Source organism: Microtus oregoni, unplaced genomic scaffold (genome assembly GCF_018167655.1).
Source record: "Microtus oregoni isolate MIOR12 unplaced genomic scaffold, Mior012 000018F_ref0000195, whole genome shotgun sequence".
In the NCBI taxonomy this organism is placed as follows: Eukaryota; Metazoa; Chordata; class Mammalia; order Rodentia; family Cricetidae; genus Microtus; species Microtus oregoni.
Window position 1 is genome coordinate 41164529 of NW_024543077.1, and position 19411 is coordinate 41183939.

General features: G+C 32.5%; 2 protein-coding genes across 2 annotated transcripts; one reads left to right on the plus strand and one right to left on the minus strand.

Moving 5' to 3' along the window:
• Positions 1 to 9448: 9448 nt before the first annotated feature.
• LOC121459021 (olfactory receptor 5W2-like) lies at positions 9449 to 10378 on the plus strand. The gene has a single exon (XM_041668507.1). The coding sequence runs from the start codon at positions 9449 to 9451 to the stop codon at positions 10376 to 10378; it is 930 nt and encodes a 309-aa protein (XP_041524441.1).
• Positions 10379 to 15180: 4802 nt separating this feature from the next.
• On the minus strand, positions 15181 to 16113 carry LOC121459017 (olfactory receptor 5W2-like). Its single transcript, XM_041668487.1, has one exon. The coding sequence runs from the start codon at positions 16105 to 16107 to the stop codon at positions 15181 to 15183; it is 927 nt and encodes a 308-aa protein (XP_041524421.1). The 5' UTR covers positions 16108 to 16113.
• Positions 16114 to 19411: the final 3298 nt, after the last annotated feature.

Sequence of the window (19411 nt, forward strand, 5' to 3'; positions counted from 1 at the left end):
TATTTTGTTGAAAGATGTACTATACATATTATGAAATAACCAGCCATTTCATTTTTACCTATGGAACTTTTTTTCCATACCCGATAAGAAAACAGAACAAAAACAAATGAAAAAAAATTCTTATAGTAATAGATGAACAAAAACTCTCACTAATGTTGCATGCCTTTTTAGTATTTTGGAAAGGTGATTTGACCTCTGTGTGGAAATCTATTACATGAGGGCTTTTACATTTGTACTATTTCAATCTTCTGGAACAACAGCTTTTATGTTAAAAAACAATTTATTTTTAAACAATTTAAAAATAATTTAACACAATATTTATCTAACCAAATACAGCATGTATAATGTTCCTAATTCTACCATAAAAATAATTTAAACTAATGTTTCTCTTTCTTTTCCAGCAATTGTCTCTATAAGTACTATATTTAATTAAATAGTTGAAAAGGAAGTTTAAATATTTCATAATTTATTTTTTAAAAATAACCTCGTGATTTAGATTTTGTCCTTGAAATCATAGTTTAGTAATATTAGTCTTTTTTAGCCATTTTCATTCATTTTGTGTACTCAATTGCAATATTTTCACAATATAACATTAAGTTATCATTGACGGTTACTTTTAATAAAATTCTTTTATCTTAAATAGTATTTATTTAGTATTTTAATATTTAATATGAAAATTTAGAAAATGGCTAAGAAATACTTTTAACATTTGATCATCATAAAATGTGTCAGAAATGAACAGTTTTCAAAGATCATAACTCATTTCCATTTGGCATCAATGTTTTGACTGTGAGCTGTGTACCAATCATAGACATCTCTTAAATCATGACTGGAGGACAACCTCCTTTTTGCTGCCATGTTGTTTCTTTTTTCTTTAGGGAAATAACAAAATGGCAGCTGGTCAATATAAATACTGGAAAGAATAATATAATCAATAGTTTCTATAAAAGTTGAAAATTGCAATTCTTATTCTCCCAATTCATGACTACAGAGACTCAAACATTATATAGAAAACTACATTTGCTATCTAATGGAATTGTTTAAATAATGGAAGTAGAGTCTAGAAAGTAGGGAAATGTGAAGAAAAAGGAAATGTTGAAGAGCAAATATTAATTGGAAGATAAACTAATGAGTTCATTGATAGCTTTTTAGGAATGAATTTCAAGATGGCAATTTTATTATTTATTTATTTATTTATTATTTCTACCTCTTGCCCTCCTCCCATTTCTTTTCCACTCCCTCCACTGCCCCTCCCTCTCCCTCTCCAGTCCTAATCACCTTTCAGGAATGTGGGCATAGTTTACTAGGATACTTCTTGTTGATTAGGAGAGCTGAAAAACTTTGGGGACCCAAGGAAAATTTAGGATTTTGATCAAATCTTGACAGGAATATTATTGATCATCTCAACCAGCAGCCTTAAAGCTTTTCTAGATGCAGAACTCAGAAGAAACTGCAAGAGAGATGCTCTCAAATGTTGGATCATCTGGGCCATCCATTACCATTGGGAAATTTTCAGGACGTAATCCTTGATCAAACATTTCTATTAACCAATAATGACTTTACAGCCTCTAATTTCTTATGAAAACAAAAGCTAATACTCTTCTCCAAAGTAATATATATTTTGAAATAAATTTTGAAGGCAAAGTATTTTCAAAATATATAGGTTGAATTAATTCAACAGCATTTATAGTCAAGTGTGTTTTAGCAGCTATTGTTCCTTCTTCAGCAGTAAACAATTCAAAGAAAACACAACATACAGTATCCAAATTATCTGTGAGTTTTCCATCTTTACACGTTTTTTGTTCTATTTCTTCTGTTTTCATTTTTTTATTTTTTTCCTTATATACAGGGTTTTTCTGTATATTTTTAGCTGTCTTGTAAAATCACTCAGAATCCAGGGCCTCAGACTCAGAGATCTGCCTGCCTCTGCCTCCCTAGTGTTGGGATTAAAGGCATGTGCCATCATACTTAACTATTCTATTTCCTTGTTAAAGGACTTTCTCTATCCATTTTCTTTTCTCTCCCAAATCTACATGTACTTCTAAACACATTGTAAATCATTTAGAGGTTTTTGCCATCTGAATCTGTCTTTACTGTGTATCTCTATATTTAAATGAATACATGAATCTTTAACCTGACATTCAGCATGATTAGGACTAAAATCATGGTTTTGATAGTTGCCTCCACCTCATTCCTTAGTTTTGAGAGTCTAGTTCATGGCATTGGTACCAGAGGGAGCCATGGTTTTTTGTCACCACTTTGTGGAATTTCTAGTTCCATTTCACTATCAAGACATATGCTGCCTGCCAGCTTCCCATAAACACCATCTTTAGAGGCAGGGCCTCTTAGAGGAGCTGAACAGTTTTTACTGCAAACACTAAATCAGGAAGCCTATTTTAAGGGAGCCATGCCTCAGATCACCACCAGCAAACAGACTGCCATTTTAAAGAAACTACAGTTGGCTTTGTTCTTTTGTGCCTAGAATCCCTTCTCAAGGTCACATTTTGAAGTCAAAAATTTCTGTCACATTTGGTCCTATAGTCATCAATCCCAAATAACCACACAGAGGCTTATATTAATTATAAACTCTTATGCCTCTTAGCTACAAGACTAACTAGCTATTGTAACTTAACATATAATTCTTTTCAATGTTTAACAACATGAATTGGTACCTTTTCATCTTGCTTCCTCCGCATCAAAGTGATGACTGTCTCCTCCTTTCCTCTTCCCAGAATTTTCCTAGACTGGTCACCCTGCCTCTGTTTTCTGCTTGGTTACTGGTCAATCAGAAATTTATTAAACAAATATGACTGACAAATCTTTACAGTATACAAGAACATTCTCCCACAGCATGCAACTCTCTATACCACCATCTAGTTATGAACCCAACAAAGAGTATTCAGATGATCACAGACTCCTGGCTCAGTGGCATTCCAGTCCAGATAGGTCAAACCTATCAGTTATTCTCTCTATATTTCTGCAATTCTAATAAAATCAACCACTTCTGTGGCTTACCTCTCATTCTCAAGCTAGCCTGTGGGGATACATTAGTGCATGAACTATTTGTCTGCTTAGTGGCTATGCTGTTCTTGATACTTGTCTTTTTTTTTTTCCAAGACAGGGTTTTTTAGTGAAACTAAGTGGTGAGATATTGCAGTTTTAAATTCACTGGATTTAATATTCGGCAATTCGTAAACTTATCTCCAAAATATCAAGATGCTATGAAAAACTTAATTTTAGAAGTGATAACTATATTACTAATGAATAAAAGAGTTACCACCTTCTACTATTTGTCAGTAAAGTACCTGCTTATTAGTACATAGTAAGAAATAAACAATTTTGATTACTTTTGTTTTCAAAACTGTGATGTTTTGACCATAAAGTTTATTGTATATTTTAGGAGAGTAATTAAAACCAAAGAATAAATCTTCTATTCTTTTAAAGGAAAAGGCTACAAAATGATACAAGTAACCTAAATAGAGAACTTTGAAGAGAGGAATCTAAAACGGCTGAAAGAAAAAGTACTTAAAGAAATATGCAACAATCTTAGCTATTACAGAAATGCAGATCGTAACAACTCTGAGATTCCATCTTACACCTATAAGACTAACCAAGATCAAAAAAAAAAACTGATGACAGCTTATGCTGGAGAGGTTGTGGGTAAAGGAAACTCTCTGCATTGCTGGTTGGAGTGCAAACTGGTACAACCCTTTGGATATCAATATGATGATTTCTCAGAAAATTAGGAAACAACCTTCCTCAAGACCCAGCAATACCACTTTTGGGTATATAGCCAAAGGATGCTCAATTGTGCCACAAGGACATGTGCTCAACTATATTCATAGCAGCATTGTTTGTCATAGCCAGAACCTGGAAATAACCTAAATGCCCCTCAACTGAAAAATGGATAAGGAAAATGTGGTACATTTACAAAATGGAGTACTACATAGCTGAAAAAAATAACATCTTGAGATTTGCAGACAAATTGATGGATCTAGAAAACATCATACTGAGTGAGGTAACTCAGACTCAGGAAGACAAACAACAAATATATTCACTCATACGTGGCTTTTAGACATAAAGCAAAGAAAACCAGCCCACAATTCACAATCCCAGATAACCTAGACAACAATGAGGACCATAAAAGAGACATGTATGAATCTTTATTTCAAAAAAATTTTATAAAATGGTAGAGAAAATTACAGACAAGTAGCATAGCCTTTGATTTTACATATGCATCTACACACAGTACATAATCTGTTAAGGAAAATAATTAAAATATGGTTCAATAGGGACTATTAAGTGCAGTCAGAATCTTCCTGCTCTGAATGTAAAATATCATTTTTTATTAGATTTTAAACATATTGCCCAAGTAGGCTATGAAATTTAATTAATTTAAAAATTATTTAGACACCTTCTTAAAACGTAATTTTTAATTTTGTATTGTTGGATTTGGGATCTCAGGAGCTTATCTGAGGTGGGAGAGCATGAATGACAACATTTTATTGTATTGTATATCACATCACCTGGGATTTACATTCCTGTATCTTTTCCCCTTAGACTTTGTTGCTATGAAAACATGATTAATTTTATTCATGGACTTATATCCCCTTGTGGGTAAAGTAAGTTTCTCATTAAAAATGACACTACAATTCCTTACTATTGTCATCAACTTGATTTGTCAAAATGAATATTTCAGATTAATTTTATATTTTAAAATATATAGAAATTATATGTACATATATATTAACAGCAAAATATAATCTACATTTTATTTAACTGAACCAGAATCTAATGAAAATGAAAATTCTACCTTGATGAAATGTTTCTAATGCAATTATGTTCAGTTCATCTTCCAGTTTTGAAATGCTTCATTGATTTTGTCTCTGTAATTACCATTTGAATATTTAATTGGTATACAGTTCATACACTATTTAATTGGCACTTGATGGATTCACACAATGTATGCTATCTACAGTACCTGTTCCTAGAATAAATTTTAGCATATGTCAAATTGTATCCCCACTGTATTTTCCACCTTCAGTTTCTGGAATACTTCATAAATGATCTTTTCATCATTTCAAATGGTGAAGTGTCTATGTTACTAAAAAGACCATGAGAGACAGAATGTCACATGCATCATTTCAAATACATAGTATGTTAAAAGCAGTGTAAAGTTGAGAGTGACTAAGAGCACTTGTAACTCTAGCAGAGGACTGGTTAGAATTTTAACACAAACTGGTGAGCTTACGGCCATCTGTAACTGTACTCCCGGCATTCAGATGCCCTCTTTTGGTCCCTATGTGTGCTTAGAATAGATGTGGTACACATACTCAAAGACACACAAAAGACTGACCCACATTAAATAAAAATACATAAAGTCTTATAAAGAATTAAACAAAAAGTAATATCAATTTGAATGGCTTGTCATGGGAGAAAATGCATTTAATTATACATATTATCATTTTTAGTGTAGATGGAATTGAATTAAAATTGATGTCAATTTTTCCTGCTAATTTCAGGAAAAATGATAAATGATAATTTTATATTAACACAATGCTCTTTAAATAGTTTTATTGCAGTTAAATCAGATCTTATCTATTTCTAGTTTATTTGAGTTTAGTAAAATATCGAATGTAGCAAATTTTAAAACAATGATTTACTCACCTTTCAGTCAGAAATGCTATTTTCTTTAAACAAACATATTGCGTTCTTTTCTGATTCAAATAAGGAGAAAGAAAATCCCTATAAGCTATTTTGTCTGTCTACAGTTGAGCAATGAATATGTTTTAATTTTCATTTTCCTAATTGCTAAAGCTGATGAATCTCTTTTTGAATTATTTCTTAGTTACATTTATATCTCTGGATGAAAATGCTCGGTTCAGGACCCCATTTGTAACTGGCTCACTTGTCTCCATGACTTTGCTTTGGGGTTCCATTTTTATCCATGTAGTAATCTTGGCCATGTATATTATTGGTTTAATATTTCTCCCATTCTGTGAGCTTCTTCTTCACTTGGGTGACTGCTTTCTTAACAGAATTTTTGGATTTTATAATTATAGTATTATATTTCAGGTTTGTAAATTTGGGCTCAATTCAAAAACAGAGGCTACATTATAAAATGTTCTTCCTATTGTATATCTTGCAGGGCACTGTCTATTTATTATAACAAATGCAGGATTTCTGGTTTTGCATTTAGGTCTTTGTTGCGGGAGGTCCTCCCACTCCTCCAGCCTATCACCGCTGAGGTACCAGCCCACTGGGGCGTGGTTTCTCTCCCTTTAAAAAAGCGGCCACTTCCCTCTCCACTTCCTCTTCCTCCCAGCGTCCTGTTCTGCCTACTCCTCCCACCTATCCTCTAACCAATAAAATGGGCCAGGGCAGTGCCTTTATTAGCCAATGACCTTCCTCCATCAGGTCTTTGAACATTTGAATTAATTTTTGTACAACCATACAGACAGCACTGATTTTTTTCCTTCTTCACGTGGACACCCGGTTTTCTGTTCCATTTGCTGAACATACTATGATTTCTCTAATTTATGTTTTTGACTTATTTATGAAATATCAGATGATAGTACTTAGAAGGACTCATGCTTAGGTATTCTGTTTGATTCTAACAGTTATAATTTTGTTACAGTATTATGATATTCTGTTTATTATTCTAACTCTGTAAAATATATTGAAATATGTACTGGCAATAGTCTCAGCATTTTTCTTTTCAGTCAAGATTTCTGAATTATCTTGAGGCTTTTGTGATTCTCTTTCTATTCCAAGATATTTTTTTTCTTTCTCTGAAGATTGAAATGAGGATTTTGATTGAAAATGTGTTGGATCTGTAAACTAGTTTTGATAGAGTTGTCATTTTTATAATATTAAGTATACAAAATGCCTGTGGGAAACTGTAACTGGTGTGTTACAAATGAAGTTAAATAATGAAAATGTGTTACAAATGAAGTTAAATAGTGAAACTTCACATAGAATTAAAAGAAGAGAATTATACCACCCTAAAATATATCCTACTTGACTGGAGAGATGGCTTGGTGTTTAAGAGTACATGATACCCTTGCAAGTTCAGTTCCTGGGAACAAATTAGGTGTAACCACAGAAAATTCAGTACCTTCTTTTGGACTCCAAGGGTACTATTTCTGTCTCCCTCCAACTTAATGTATCTCTGGCTCTTTTTCCTGCTCTTGAGACTCTTTTCCTCTTATTTGGTTGCCATGTCCAGTATCAATATGAGGGCCTTTACCTTGTCTTATTCTGTATTATCTTGACCCGCTTTGATATTGTCTTTGAAAGGTCTGTTATTTTTTTGACAAATAATTGGAGAGGGAGTCTGGGAGAGAGGAAAGGTGAGGAAACTAGGAGAAATGGAGGGGCTGGAAAACAATGTTCAGGATGCATTGCATGAGAGAAGAATCTATTTTCAATAAATATTTTTTAAAGTAAAATATTTTGTGGTTATGAAATTTGGGTGACAGTGACATTCACTACAATTAAAATACCTATTCAAAAATAATTTATCCATAAAGATCATTAACTTTATTACTAACCAAAGAGGAGTACTTTCAAAAGTAAACATAGGAATGGATCCTGAGATTGTAGAAAATTAACAACTTTATCATGTATACTTACTATCTATCTATTATCTATCTATCATCTATCTATCTATCTATCATCTATCTATCTTTTATCTACATAAACAAAAGTGTGTACATATATATGTACATGTTGTGATTGCATATGCGCGTATATATGAATATATATGCACATATGCATTTGTACATATGCCTGTATACATATATATGTATCTAGTAGCATCCTTACTGAAATAAATAAAGTTGTGAACACTTGAAGCTACATGTTTGCTAAAAATGGTGATGTATTTTCAGAGGAAAGTATAGGAGAAAATATTAATTGGTTACAGCAAAGCCAGGGGGAAATGATTTCACAGCCTTCAGTCCCACATGACAGCTGGCATAATAAAATAGTGCAGAGTTCAGGCAACTAAGTGCTGCTCTTCTCAGGTGGGTTTCTACATGTCTGTATGCTCAGAATCAAGGTAAAAATGAAGCAGTTTTAATTTTTCTTAGTTAGAAACATTTTTCAGGGATGATTTTATTGCCTGCTTAATTTAGAAGATTATTAAAGCCAATTAATGAATATTATTTTTTAAACAGAATCAAATTTCTCCTAAAATGTTTTAGTATACCAACATAGATTTTTCACAATTTTATTCTAACCTTTCAACGTAAGACAGAACTACTACTATTTTTTATGGCCATTTATGTGGATTTAAGTGACTTAAATACAAATAATGCTTGCAATGTTTATATATAATAAAATACTCTTCATATTATTTACACAATCTGAATAATGCAAAAGTATCTGTCTTTGGAATTCTATTGCTCACTAAAAACATAGAAATATGCATATACATATAAGAAAAATATACATGAAAATGCACATATGCATATTAGAAAGCAGATGTATTTTAGAACATTTATTGTGCTCCATTCTGATTGCATTTTTTTAATTGTTAAAAATGTAAATACTAAACCCAGATCTATGTGATAATTTTTTTGGATGCTGCTTGTTTTAGCCATCTAACTTGTCAAAAGAATTATACTTTGGTACCAGGCCACTACTAACGATGGATAAGGACTACTATTGCAAACATAACGTATTCTAATAGCAATGATCAAATAAATGTTATCTTGTGTCTCAGTAAATTACAACATAAAATAGAATAGACAAAGAAAAATGACTAGTCTTTAGACTATATAAATACAACCAACAAAAAAGTCAATAGATTCTATATTTATGTATATTTGCACATGGACTTGTACACACAAAGAATATAGTAAAATGCTGCTCTCAAATAGAGAGTTGGGCATGGAATGCGGTAGAGAGGGAGGGTAACTTGCATGGTGCTAGCTTGAGAAAGGGAAGGGGAACTCATGTAACTTTAGTTCAATTAAAAACATTAAAAAAAAACAAAAAAAATAGCTGTCTTAGTTGTTACTAATTTTTTTTTGGATTTGCATTTCTATTATTAAAGTTATTATCAATGACTATAAATCAATAACATGTTTTAAGCTCATTTGATTGTTCAGAAAACAAATAACTAAAATAATTTGTGTTTTAATACAATAAAGAACAGAAATAATAGTCCCTTCATGTAAAATCTGTGTCTCTAACATCTGTGTTTATTTCATTTCATTATTAATGTGGTGCATAGACTCATCTCAGTTTCTCACCTGTCTATCTCAGATAATGCCAATGTTTGTCATTAAGAAATAGATTAAGAAAGAATCAGGACTCTAACATTTCTATACTATAAAATGGATGAGAAATAACTGAATTGTGTTCTATTTGTTGATACCCAGAGGTTAAAATGTGTTTGTATTTTCTATTTCTTTCCTCAAACGTATAGACAGGAAGAAAAATGGGCATAGGAAACTGCTCACTGAATAAATTCATTTTCGTGGGAGTTACTAATAATGCTGAGATGAAAGGGACACTGTTTGCCATATTTCTACTCATCTATCTCATCAACCTTTTGGGGAATCTTGGTATGATCATTTTGATCAGAATGGATCCACAGCTTCACACACCGATGTACTTTTTCCTGAGCCACCTTTCTTTCTGTGATCTCTGCTATTCCACTGCAATTGGCCCCAAGATGCTAGTAGATATCTTTGGCAAAAATAAGTCAATTCCCTTCTGGGGCTGTGCTACTCAGTTCTTCATTTCCTGTACCTTTGCAGACTCTGAGTGTGTGCTCCTGGCAGTGATGGCCTTTGATAGGTATCAGGCCATTAGCAACCCTTTGCTCTACACAATAAACATGTCTAGCAGATTGTGTTCCATGCTCATGGCTGCGGTTTACCTGGTGGGAACATCAGATGCTTTGATACATACGACTTTGGCATTCCGCCTATGTTTCTGTGGGTCCAATGAGATCAACCATTTCTTCTGTGATTTGCCTCCTCTTTACCTTCTTTCCTGCTCAGACACTCAAAAAAATGAGCTGGCATTATTTACCATTTATGGTTTCCTTGAACTGAGCACCATCTCAGGGGTCCTTGTTTCTTATTGTTATATCATCTCATCAGTCTTAAAAATCCACTCTACTGAGGGAAGATTCAAAGCCTTCTCTACCTGCACCTCACACTTGACTGCAGTTGCTATTTTTCAGGGAACCCTACTCTTCACCTATTTTCGTCCAAGCTCTTCTTACTCCCTGGATCAAGACAAAATGACTTCTTTATTTTACACCCTTGTAATTCCCATGCTGAATCCGCTGATTTACAGTCTGAGGAACAAGGATGTGAAAGAGTCTTTGAAGAAAATTAAAATAAATAGATGGTTTTAAATATTTTTTTTAGAATTATCACCACTTTTCTTCATTCACATGCAGTTTTAGTTATTCACCATGTTTTCCAGACTAGCCCTTGAAAACCCCTCGCTTCAAGTCTCCCACGTCTGAGAATGCTAGACTATCCCAGATAGCCTGTCTTTGCATTACATTTTATTAAATTCAATGTGAAGGCATCTATACAATTGCTTATATTTTTATTCTTCATTTTCTTAAGTCTCTCACTGAAACATTATTTTAATAAGCAAAAGTCATGGACACCTACCAGTAATCCTATAATGTTACAACAAGTGGTAAGAGAATTCTGTGTCAAAGTTTGGTTAGACTCCATAATTGGAATCTGGATTATAAACCATAAACATTATGCTATATTATATTCTCTGTATTATGGGGTTTTTGATAGTGAATCATCTTTTTATCTATGATCATAAATGTTGTCATGAATTGTAAGTAATAGACATAAATTAATCAAGCAAACAAACTGCTTAATCAGTTTTAAAATTGCCGTAGAATGAAACCTGTACAGAAAAGTTCTCGAAATTATGTTTAAATGTAGACTGGCAGTAACCTTGACTTAGATACCCGGTCTCATACCTAAAGAAAAGCTCACTTCTGAAGAAAAGAACAAATTCTTGTCGGAGCATCTGGAAATTGCAAAACTCTTATAGATTACTAGTTTATCTCTTTTTTAAAATTAAAGATGTGCAAAGTAGGTTAAGAGGAAGGAAAGGGCTTTCATAAAGATAACCATGAACTGTAGCTGATATCAGCTTTCTTGGTAGCTTCTATATCCATCTATGCCCACTTCATTTTATGGGTTAAATGCTCCCTTTGGTAGGTCATAAATAATTATCTTGCAAAGCCATTGTTAACAATCACTCCAGTTCTCTTAGATAATTTTCAATATGAGATTGTGGATATCCTTGTTCAAGGACTGTCTGTCCCACTCGTTATTTAAGCAACTGCATTGTATATTTGATATGACTTGTGGAAACAAGTAAAATCACCAATGACATACTAAAGTAATGATTGGCTTCATCCACATACAAGCATGGAGAAACGGTTTTCACGTGCAGCAAAGCTGAAAATAAAGACTCAGTAACCAGGGAATTGTTGGATGATTATTTTAAAATACAGCCATGTGAGACTAAAATAAGAAAGTAATACGGATTAATGAATTGTTTATTTTTTCATATTCTTAAACTGCTTTTTATATTTTATTGACTTTTGGTGGCAATGCAAAAATAAGCTGAATTAAATTAAAATATTGCTGAGATAGTGGCTAGCATAGTAGAAATAAAAGCAAGCTGCATTATCAGCTGTAGCAAAATTGAAAATATAGACTCATTTACCGCTGAACTGCTGAATGATTCCTTTAAAATACAACTGTGTGAGATTAAAATATGAAAGAAATACTGATTAATGAATTGTTTCTTTAGTGGATTCTTAAGATGCTTTGTATATTTCAATGGTTTTAATTGGGTGGCAATGCAGAAAAATCTATGATGAATTTAATGGAAACATTGCTGAGGTACTGCCTAGCATATTAGAAATAATAGCAAAGTGAAAAGATGTCAACTTTTTTGCCTTACCCAAGGGCTTTTTTAGTACATGTAAAATTATTTATACATCACCTTTCCCACCACTTGTTTTTAGAACATTTCCCATCTTCGATTAGTGTGTTACATGCACTCTGCTTAGTTTCTGATCTTATTGTATCATACAACAAGTAGACTGTAGAGATTGATGCGTCTAACTCAGTAGTATTTACCTACAGTCATCAGTTGGCATTAAAAGGGAAGGTGTTGTGTAGAAAAGATGAGTAGGGAAATAAGCTATAAACACTTCAATAGACAGTCCCATTCAAGGCAACAAAGCCTCTGAAATTGTGGTCCACAGTCCTGTGCAAGCTTCAGACCAAAAACTAATCTGTGAGAACTTCATTTGAAGTCATAAATTCTTTTAAATGAATCCAAGGGTCAGAATTCCAACTTCACCTTAGAGGCACATTATAATAACAATAATCGGCTAATTGTGTTTTGAGACATTGATGACTTTAATTTTCTTTTTCTTTTGTTTACATGTTGTACATAATACAATAGGAATAATATGTATCTGAACTGGCTGTTCAAATATAATAAAATTCAAATATCCATTAAGAAGAATAAAGGTAACCATTGACCTGTTTTCCTCCTTTAATTTATCACCAAATAAATTCTACTACACTTTGCATAATCTTTGATATAATTGAAACAATGTTTTCAGTCATGTTGTTTTCTTATATTTTTGAGTTATGGTAACAAAATATCACATATTGGTAAATCTCACAACTCCGGGAAAAAGCAGTCCCAAATCAAGATAAAATGTGGAGAGTGCTGATATCACTTTTTTTTTTCTTTTACCATAGATAGTCTTCCTTTCACTTCTTTTTAGTGCCAGAGGAGAGAGAGAGAGCTTTTGATTTCTATGTGGCTAGTTTATAATCCAATCGTTGAGCACTCTGTCTTTATGAATTTATCATGTCACAAAATCTTTGTTACATATTAGCATTATTTTTATCATTCCTTTTATGAAAAATATCTCACAAAATACTCCAATATGAATTTCTCCTCTCCCCATATTCCCAAATACTCCCCACTCAGCTACCCAACTCCTTGTCTTTTCTCTCTCTTTTAAACAAAAAAAGAAGAAACAAGCCAAACGCACTAGCAAAAAGCAAAATACCCCAAAAAATAACAAGAAAGTCAAACACAATGTTTTGGTATTATTTATACCTTTATTTAGAAACATCACAGCTCTGGCCACTGATCACCATTCCAAAAGAAAGTGATTTGATGGAGAAATCATGGTACACACAGGTCTTTATCTAAATGAAGACTCCTTATCAGGAATTTCTTCTGAGAACTTATATTTTTGCCAGACAGTATCATAAAGCAGAGGAGCACCTGGTCTTCAATTCTGAAATATTTTCATGCAGGATCAATTAATACTAAAACAGTAAAGACGAATGTACTCAGGAAAATTAGTACATATCATTGTGACTGCCAATTAATGGGCTTTACTGACTTTCAAATATAGGTCCATATCCAAATTATTTTCAAAATTATTTTCCAGAGTTCAACTATGAGAAAAATGGATCAATAATGTATTTAAAAATGTGTGGCAAGGACATAGCCACAGGTCATTTGTTCCTATATCATGAACTTAATTATTTAGAGAAATTTCAGTTTTGTATATACAACCATTTTATATACTTTATTCAAACCTTAAACTGTCTGTTATGTGCATTGAATTTGCACATAGCATTGTCCCAACAGTGGTTAGCAAGTATTACCATATTTCATATCACATGGAGTTCTGTTGTGTTATTTGTTTGCTGTCTCATTGTGTTTCTCACCTGTGATTCTAGGATTTGTATAACTCAGATAATTCATTATATAAACAAATACATGCTTTTTCTTTTTGTTTGTTTTCGAGACAGGGATTCTCTGTAGCTTTGGAGCCTGTCCTGGAACTCTTTCTTGTGGACCAGGCACAAATACATGGTTATGTGTTCTCAATGTGTACAGAAATTTCAGAAATAGATGCAAATTAATTAAAAGAATCAATTGAAGAGAATTATTTAACTAGAGCTGACAGAGTAATAATAACAAATTAGAAGCCAATGGAGGAAATGATGGGAGAATTTACAATTCCACCAATCAGTTATACATTGCCAAAATCTGGTACTTATTTTAAACAACATGGTTGATCTTCCAAATGTAGGTTTCCCTACATCTTGACCCCTCTAATTGGAAAAATCACTGTATAGCCATTTCTACCCTATTGGCATCATTTGTATATAGAAACAGAGTAACTACCTTCCAAAAAGATGTTATTCTGAAACTGGATTAGACAATCTTCTCTGAAATTGAGTCAATGGGGTTTAAACTCAAGATTTCCCTGAAGTTTTACTAGAATATGCTTCAGGAATGGATTCATATGCAAGGAAGTCTAAGGGCTTGTGAGAATACTCCAAGAAAATAAGATAAAAGTCTTGTGACCTCAGTTTCTTCAAAACACAGAATTGCTATTGGAATATGTTTTTGTGGTCTTCCAAAGTCATGACAGATAGAAGTGAATTTAGTTCAGATTACTCATTAGTGCTTACTGCTAGTTATTCAGTTGTTTAAACTGCCCTTTATATGCCTCTAGGTAAAAACCCGTTTTGTCATATATAGCTTGGCCTTGTTGTATGTACCCAGCTTGAACTCATAAAAACTTTACTCCTGTTATTTTTATTAATATTCAGAGTATAAACTGTCTGAGGACCTGAATAAAGTTGGCTATTGTATGAGATTTTAGTCCTTCTCATTTATTGACTCCATTTTCCCCAGTTCCACTGTCTCTAGAATGGTAATAAAGTCTACGTATATTATGAATATAGAGTAGTTGTCTTATTTCATCTATATATAATGCTCATCACTGGTTAGTCTATTTAATCTTCCTTTAAAAATATTTAAATCTGTTTAAAGCAATGAGTAAATACCCACCACACCAAATTTAAATTTACATTGAGGGAAAAGGAAGGTCACATACAACTTGAGAAAAATTTAAATTGTTAGGAAAATTTCCACAGACAGAGAACATCATATAGTGTTTGAGAAAAATTGAGCATAGATATTAACAGAGCTTTCCTAAAACTAGATGTGAAACTTAGAATATATTTTAGAAAATATGTAACTATATAATGCCTTGTATATGTGCTGTGTAGATAGAATTAAAATTAAAAATGTTCAGTTTATGTTAGAAATTATCAATCACCTTTTTTTCTTCAGTTTCTCCAGAGCCGTTTTTATATCTTTGTTCCACAGGCTGTATATCAGAGGGTTCAGCATGGGAATCACCAGAGTGTAAAACAGCGATGTCATTTTATCTTGATCTAAGGAGTAGGAAGAACTTGGCCGAAAATACATAAAAAGCATGGTTCCCTGGAAAATTGCAACTGCAGTCAAGTGGGAGGCACAGGTAGAGAAAGCCTTGAACCTCCCCTCAGCAGAGTGGATCCTAAAGACTGATGAGATGATGTAGCAATAAGAGACAAGAACTCCTGAAATGGTGCTCAGCTCGATGAACCCAAAAATGGTGAATATTGCTAACTCATTGGCTTCTGTATTTGAGCAAGATATTAATAGAAGAGGGGGGACATCACAGAAGAAATGGTTGATCTCATTGGATCCACAGAAACACAAACGGAACGTCAAGGTTGTATGTATCAATGCATCTGCTGTTCCTACCAGGTAAACCCCAGCCACAAGCAGGGAGCATAGTCTGCTGGACATGTTCACTGTGTAGAGCAAGGGGTTGCTGATGGCCTGGTACCTATCATAGGCCATCACTGCTAACAATAGACACTCAGAATCTGCAAAGACACAGAATGTCAAGAACTGCAGAGCACAACCAACAATGGGAATTGATTTCTCCTCAGCCAAGAGGTCTACCAGAATCTTGGGTCCAATTGCTGTGGAATAGGTAAGGTCACAGAGAGAAAGGTGGCTGAGGAAAAAGTACATGGGTGTGTGGAGCTGAGAGTCCACTCTAATTAGAATGATCATCCCCAGATTTGCCAGAAGATTAATGAGATAGACAAGTAGGAATGTAGTGAAAAGAGCTATTTTCATGTCAGTGTTATTGGTAATTCCCAAGAAAATGAATTCATCAATAGAGGAGCAGTTTTTCTTGTCCATTTTCTTGGATAAACCTTAAAAATTAAAAAAAAATATGTTCACAGTACGTTTATTATGCAGAACAGTGTTATATCTCTAAATTATTTTGTCCTCAAAATATGTATAATTATACTTCAATCTTCAAATAAGCTTCTATTACTTAATTTTAATAATCTACCTGACATACCAGTTGTCATAATCTGTAATTGAGAAGGTATTTTGACATATACCAAACTGTATATGTCTGTTTTTCTGAAATAGCCTTCCTTGATAGGAAGATCTTTAAAATAATAAATTTATTTTGTTATATAGAATAAATGCAAATATATTATGTTACAAATTCATAAAACTTAACATTCAAATATACATGAAATTATTCCTAGAAATCAAGATTTTATAAAAATGTGAATTTTAAAATAACCACATTCCTAATAAAAATAAACCATTAAAATCTTCTAATGTCTGTGAGCAACGTATCTGTTTATAAATGGTAAGTAACAAATAATACCTGGTTACTTCTTCTTCTATATACATGTGCTCATTTAGCCACTGTGTTCTTTGACAATTTTGGGGGGAACTTTTGAAACCAAAGAATAAATCTACTCATTCAATGGAAAAAGATTTTTAAAAAATAGTGAAAGCATCATGAAGTCACATGTGTATATGCACAACTACAGATATTATATACTTAATATTTTAAAATGGAAAGAACATTAGAATAGATAAAGACTACCATGATATATGGCCTCATGTGTATGTGCAGTTATGTGAACTTTTATGTTTTATCAAGTGTGTTTGACTTAGTTAGTATGTGAATATTAGGAAGTCATGATACATCTTTATAAAAGAATTTGACTATGATCATATGTAGCTGAGAGTTTTGAAATTTACAAATTATCTTTTAATATAATATTTAAATAAAATTTATCTTAATAAAGCTTTATAAAATAAAATTCAAAAATGCAGATGAATAAAATACAGGTTTTGAATCCACATATATGTCTACAAACAGCTTGAAATAAAAAGAATAGTTTCTAATAATCTGCTAAAGGAAAATGATTAAAATATGGTTTAATAGATGTTAATAAGTTCAGTCAGAATCCTCCTGTTCTGGTTATAAAGAGTTTTTATTAAATTTTAAACATACTTACCCAAGTAAACTGTATTGTTGACTAAATAAAAAATTACTTTTATCTTTCTGAAAAGGAGATTTATAACCATATATTAACCATATATAGTTGGACTTGTGATCTCAGGAGCTTACCTGAGATGAGTTTGGTTTTGGTAGCAGAATATGAGAGGGTAGCGTTTTATTATATCCTGTATCTCTTGGGAATTATGTCCCTGCAGCCTCTTCTCTTTAGGCTGTGGTGGTATGAATGTGTGATTAGCTCTACTCATGCTCTCTTATTCCCTTGTGAGTATATGAAGTTCCTCATTAAAGATAGCACTACAATTTCTTACTGTTGTCATGAAGTTGATTTGTCAGAATAAATATTTCAGTTTAATTTTATGTTGTAAAATATAGAGAACTTGTATACGTTATCTTATACAGCAAAACATAATCTCTGTATTATTTAACTGAATCAGAATCTAATGAAAATGAAATCTTTACCCCCATGAAATCCTATCTAACACATTTGATTTCTGTTCATCTCCATTTTTGAAACACTTCACTGATTTAGTGATTGTAACTACTTTTGAATATTTTATTGATATACCATTCCTATACTATTTAATTTACACTTGATGGTGAACCAATTGCCTCATGTTTAGTGTATCTACACACTATATGCTACTTGCAACACCTGCTTCCAGAATAAATTTTTAGCACATGCACAATGTTGATTCCTCCACCATGCTCTCTTCAGGTTCCCGGGAAATTTCATCAGTGATCTTTTCAACCACTACACATGGTAAAGTGTCTATAGTACTAAAAAGTCTAACAAAGACAGAAAGTCTCATGTACCATTTCAAATATACAGCATATTAAAATAATGTAAAGTTGGGGGCTGGAGATATGATGACTTGGTGATTAAGAGCAGACCTAATTCTTGCAGAGACTGGACTAGGATTTCTTTTCCTGGGTTAGGAATTTAACACAAACATGACATTCTATTTTTTTTTTTTTTTGATTTTCGAGACAGGGTTTCTACGTAGCTTTTTGGTTCCTGTCCTGGAACTAGCTCTTCTAGACCAGGCTGGCCTAGAACTCACAGAGATCCACCTGCCTCTGCCTCCCGAGTGCTGGGATTAAAGGCGTGCGCCACCACCGCCCGGCACAAGCATGACATTTCATAACCATCTGTAACTTTAATTTTGGAAATATGATACCCTCTTCTATTCATGTGCATCTGGCATACATGTGGTACACATATGAAAGACAAGCAAAACATTATATACGTTTAATAAAAAATATGGCTTAAAACTAGTTTTATGAGCAGTAATATCACTTGAATGGCTTATCTTACAAGACATTATATTTAATTACATATAATATAATATTGTAATGAATTTAGAGGAAAATTAAATAAAATCAAGGTCATAATTTCTCCTGCTATCTACATTTTATATATATATATATGTATATATATGTATATATATGTATATATATATACATAAATGTTAATGATCTAATAGTGAAATGCTTATTAAATAGCTTTATAATTATGGCTTAAATGGTAATTTTTTTATTTATTCAATTTTAGAAAAATAGATATTCTGGCAGACACCTAAGATTATAAAAATAATAATTCACTATAACATTCCAGTCAGAAATAACTTCCTTAATTATTCTATTTTTATTATTTTATATTATGTTGTATTTTCATTTAGGAAAGAACTATAATCATCCCTTTTATTCATCATTTCTGACTCTATTTTAGCAATAGGTATATGTTTCATTTTGTCTTTTCCTAATTGCTAAAGCTGCTAAAGCTTTTTTTGATTTTTTTACCCACATTTCTTTCTTTGAAGACCCTCTCGTAGTAAGTCTTTCTCTTTTTGATTTTGTTTGTTTCTTTGTTGTTGTTGTTGTTCCTTTATTTTTCTTTTTTGTTTACGGGGGTGAGTACTTTATATAATCTAGATAATATTTCTCTTTTATACGTATAATTGGGCTACATTTTCTACCATTTTGTGGGCTTTTTCCTTACTTGATAGATTTTATAACAGAAGTGTTATAAGAACGTGTTACAGATGAAGTTAAATTGTGAAACCTCAGCTAAAACTAAAAGGACATTATAATACTGTAAACTACATTCTACTTAACTGGAGAGATGGCTCAGTGCTTAATATTGCATGATGCCCTTGTAAGCTCAGTTTC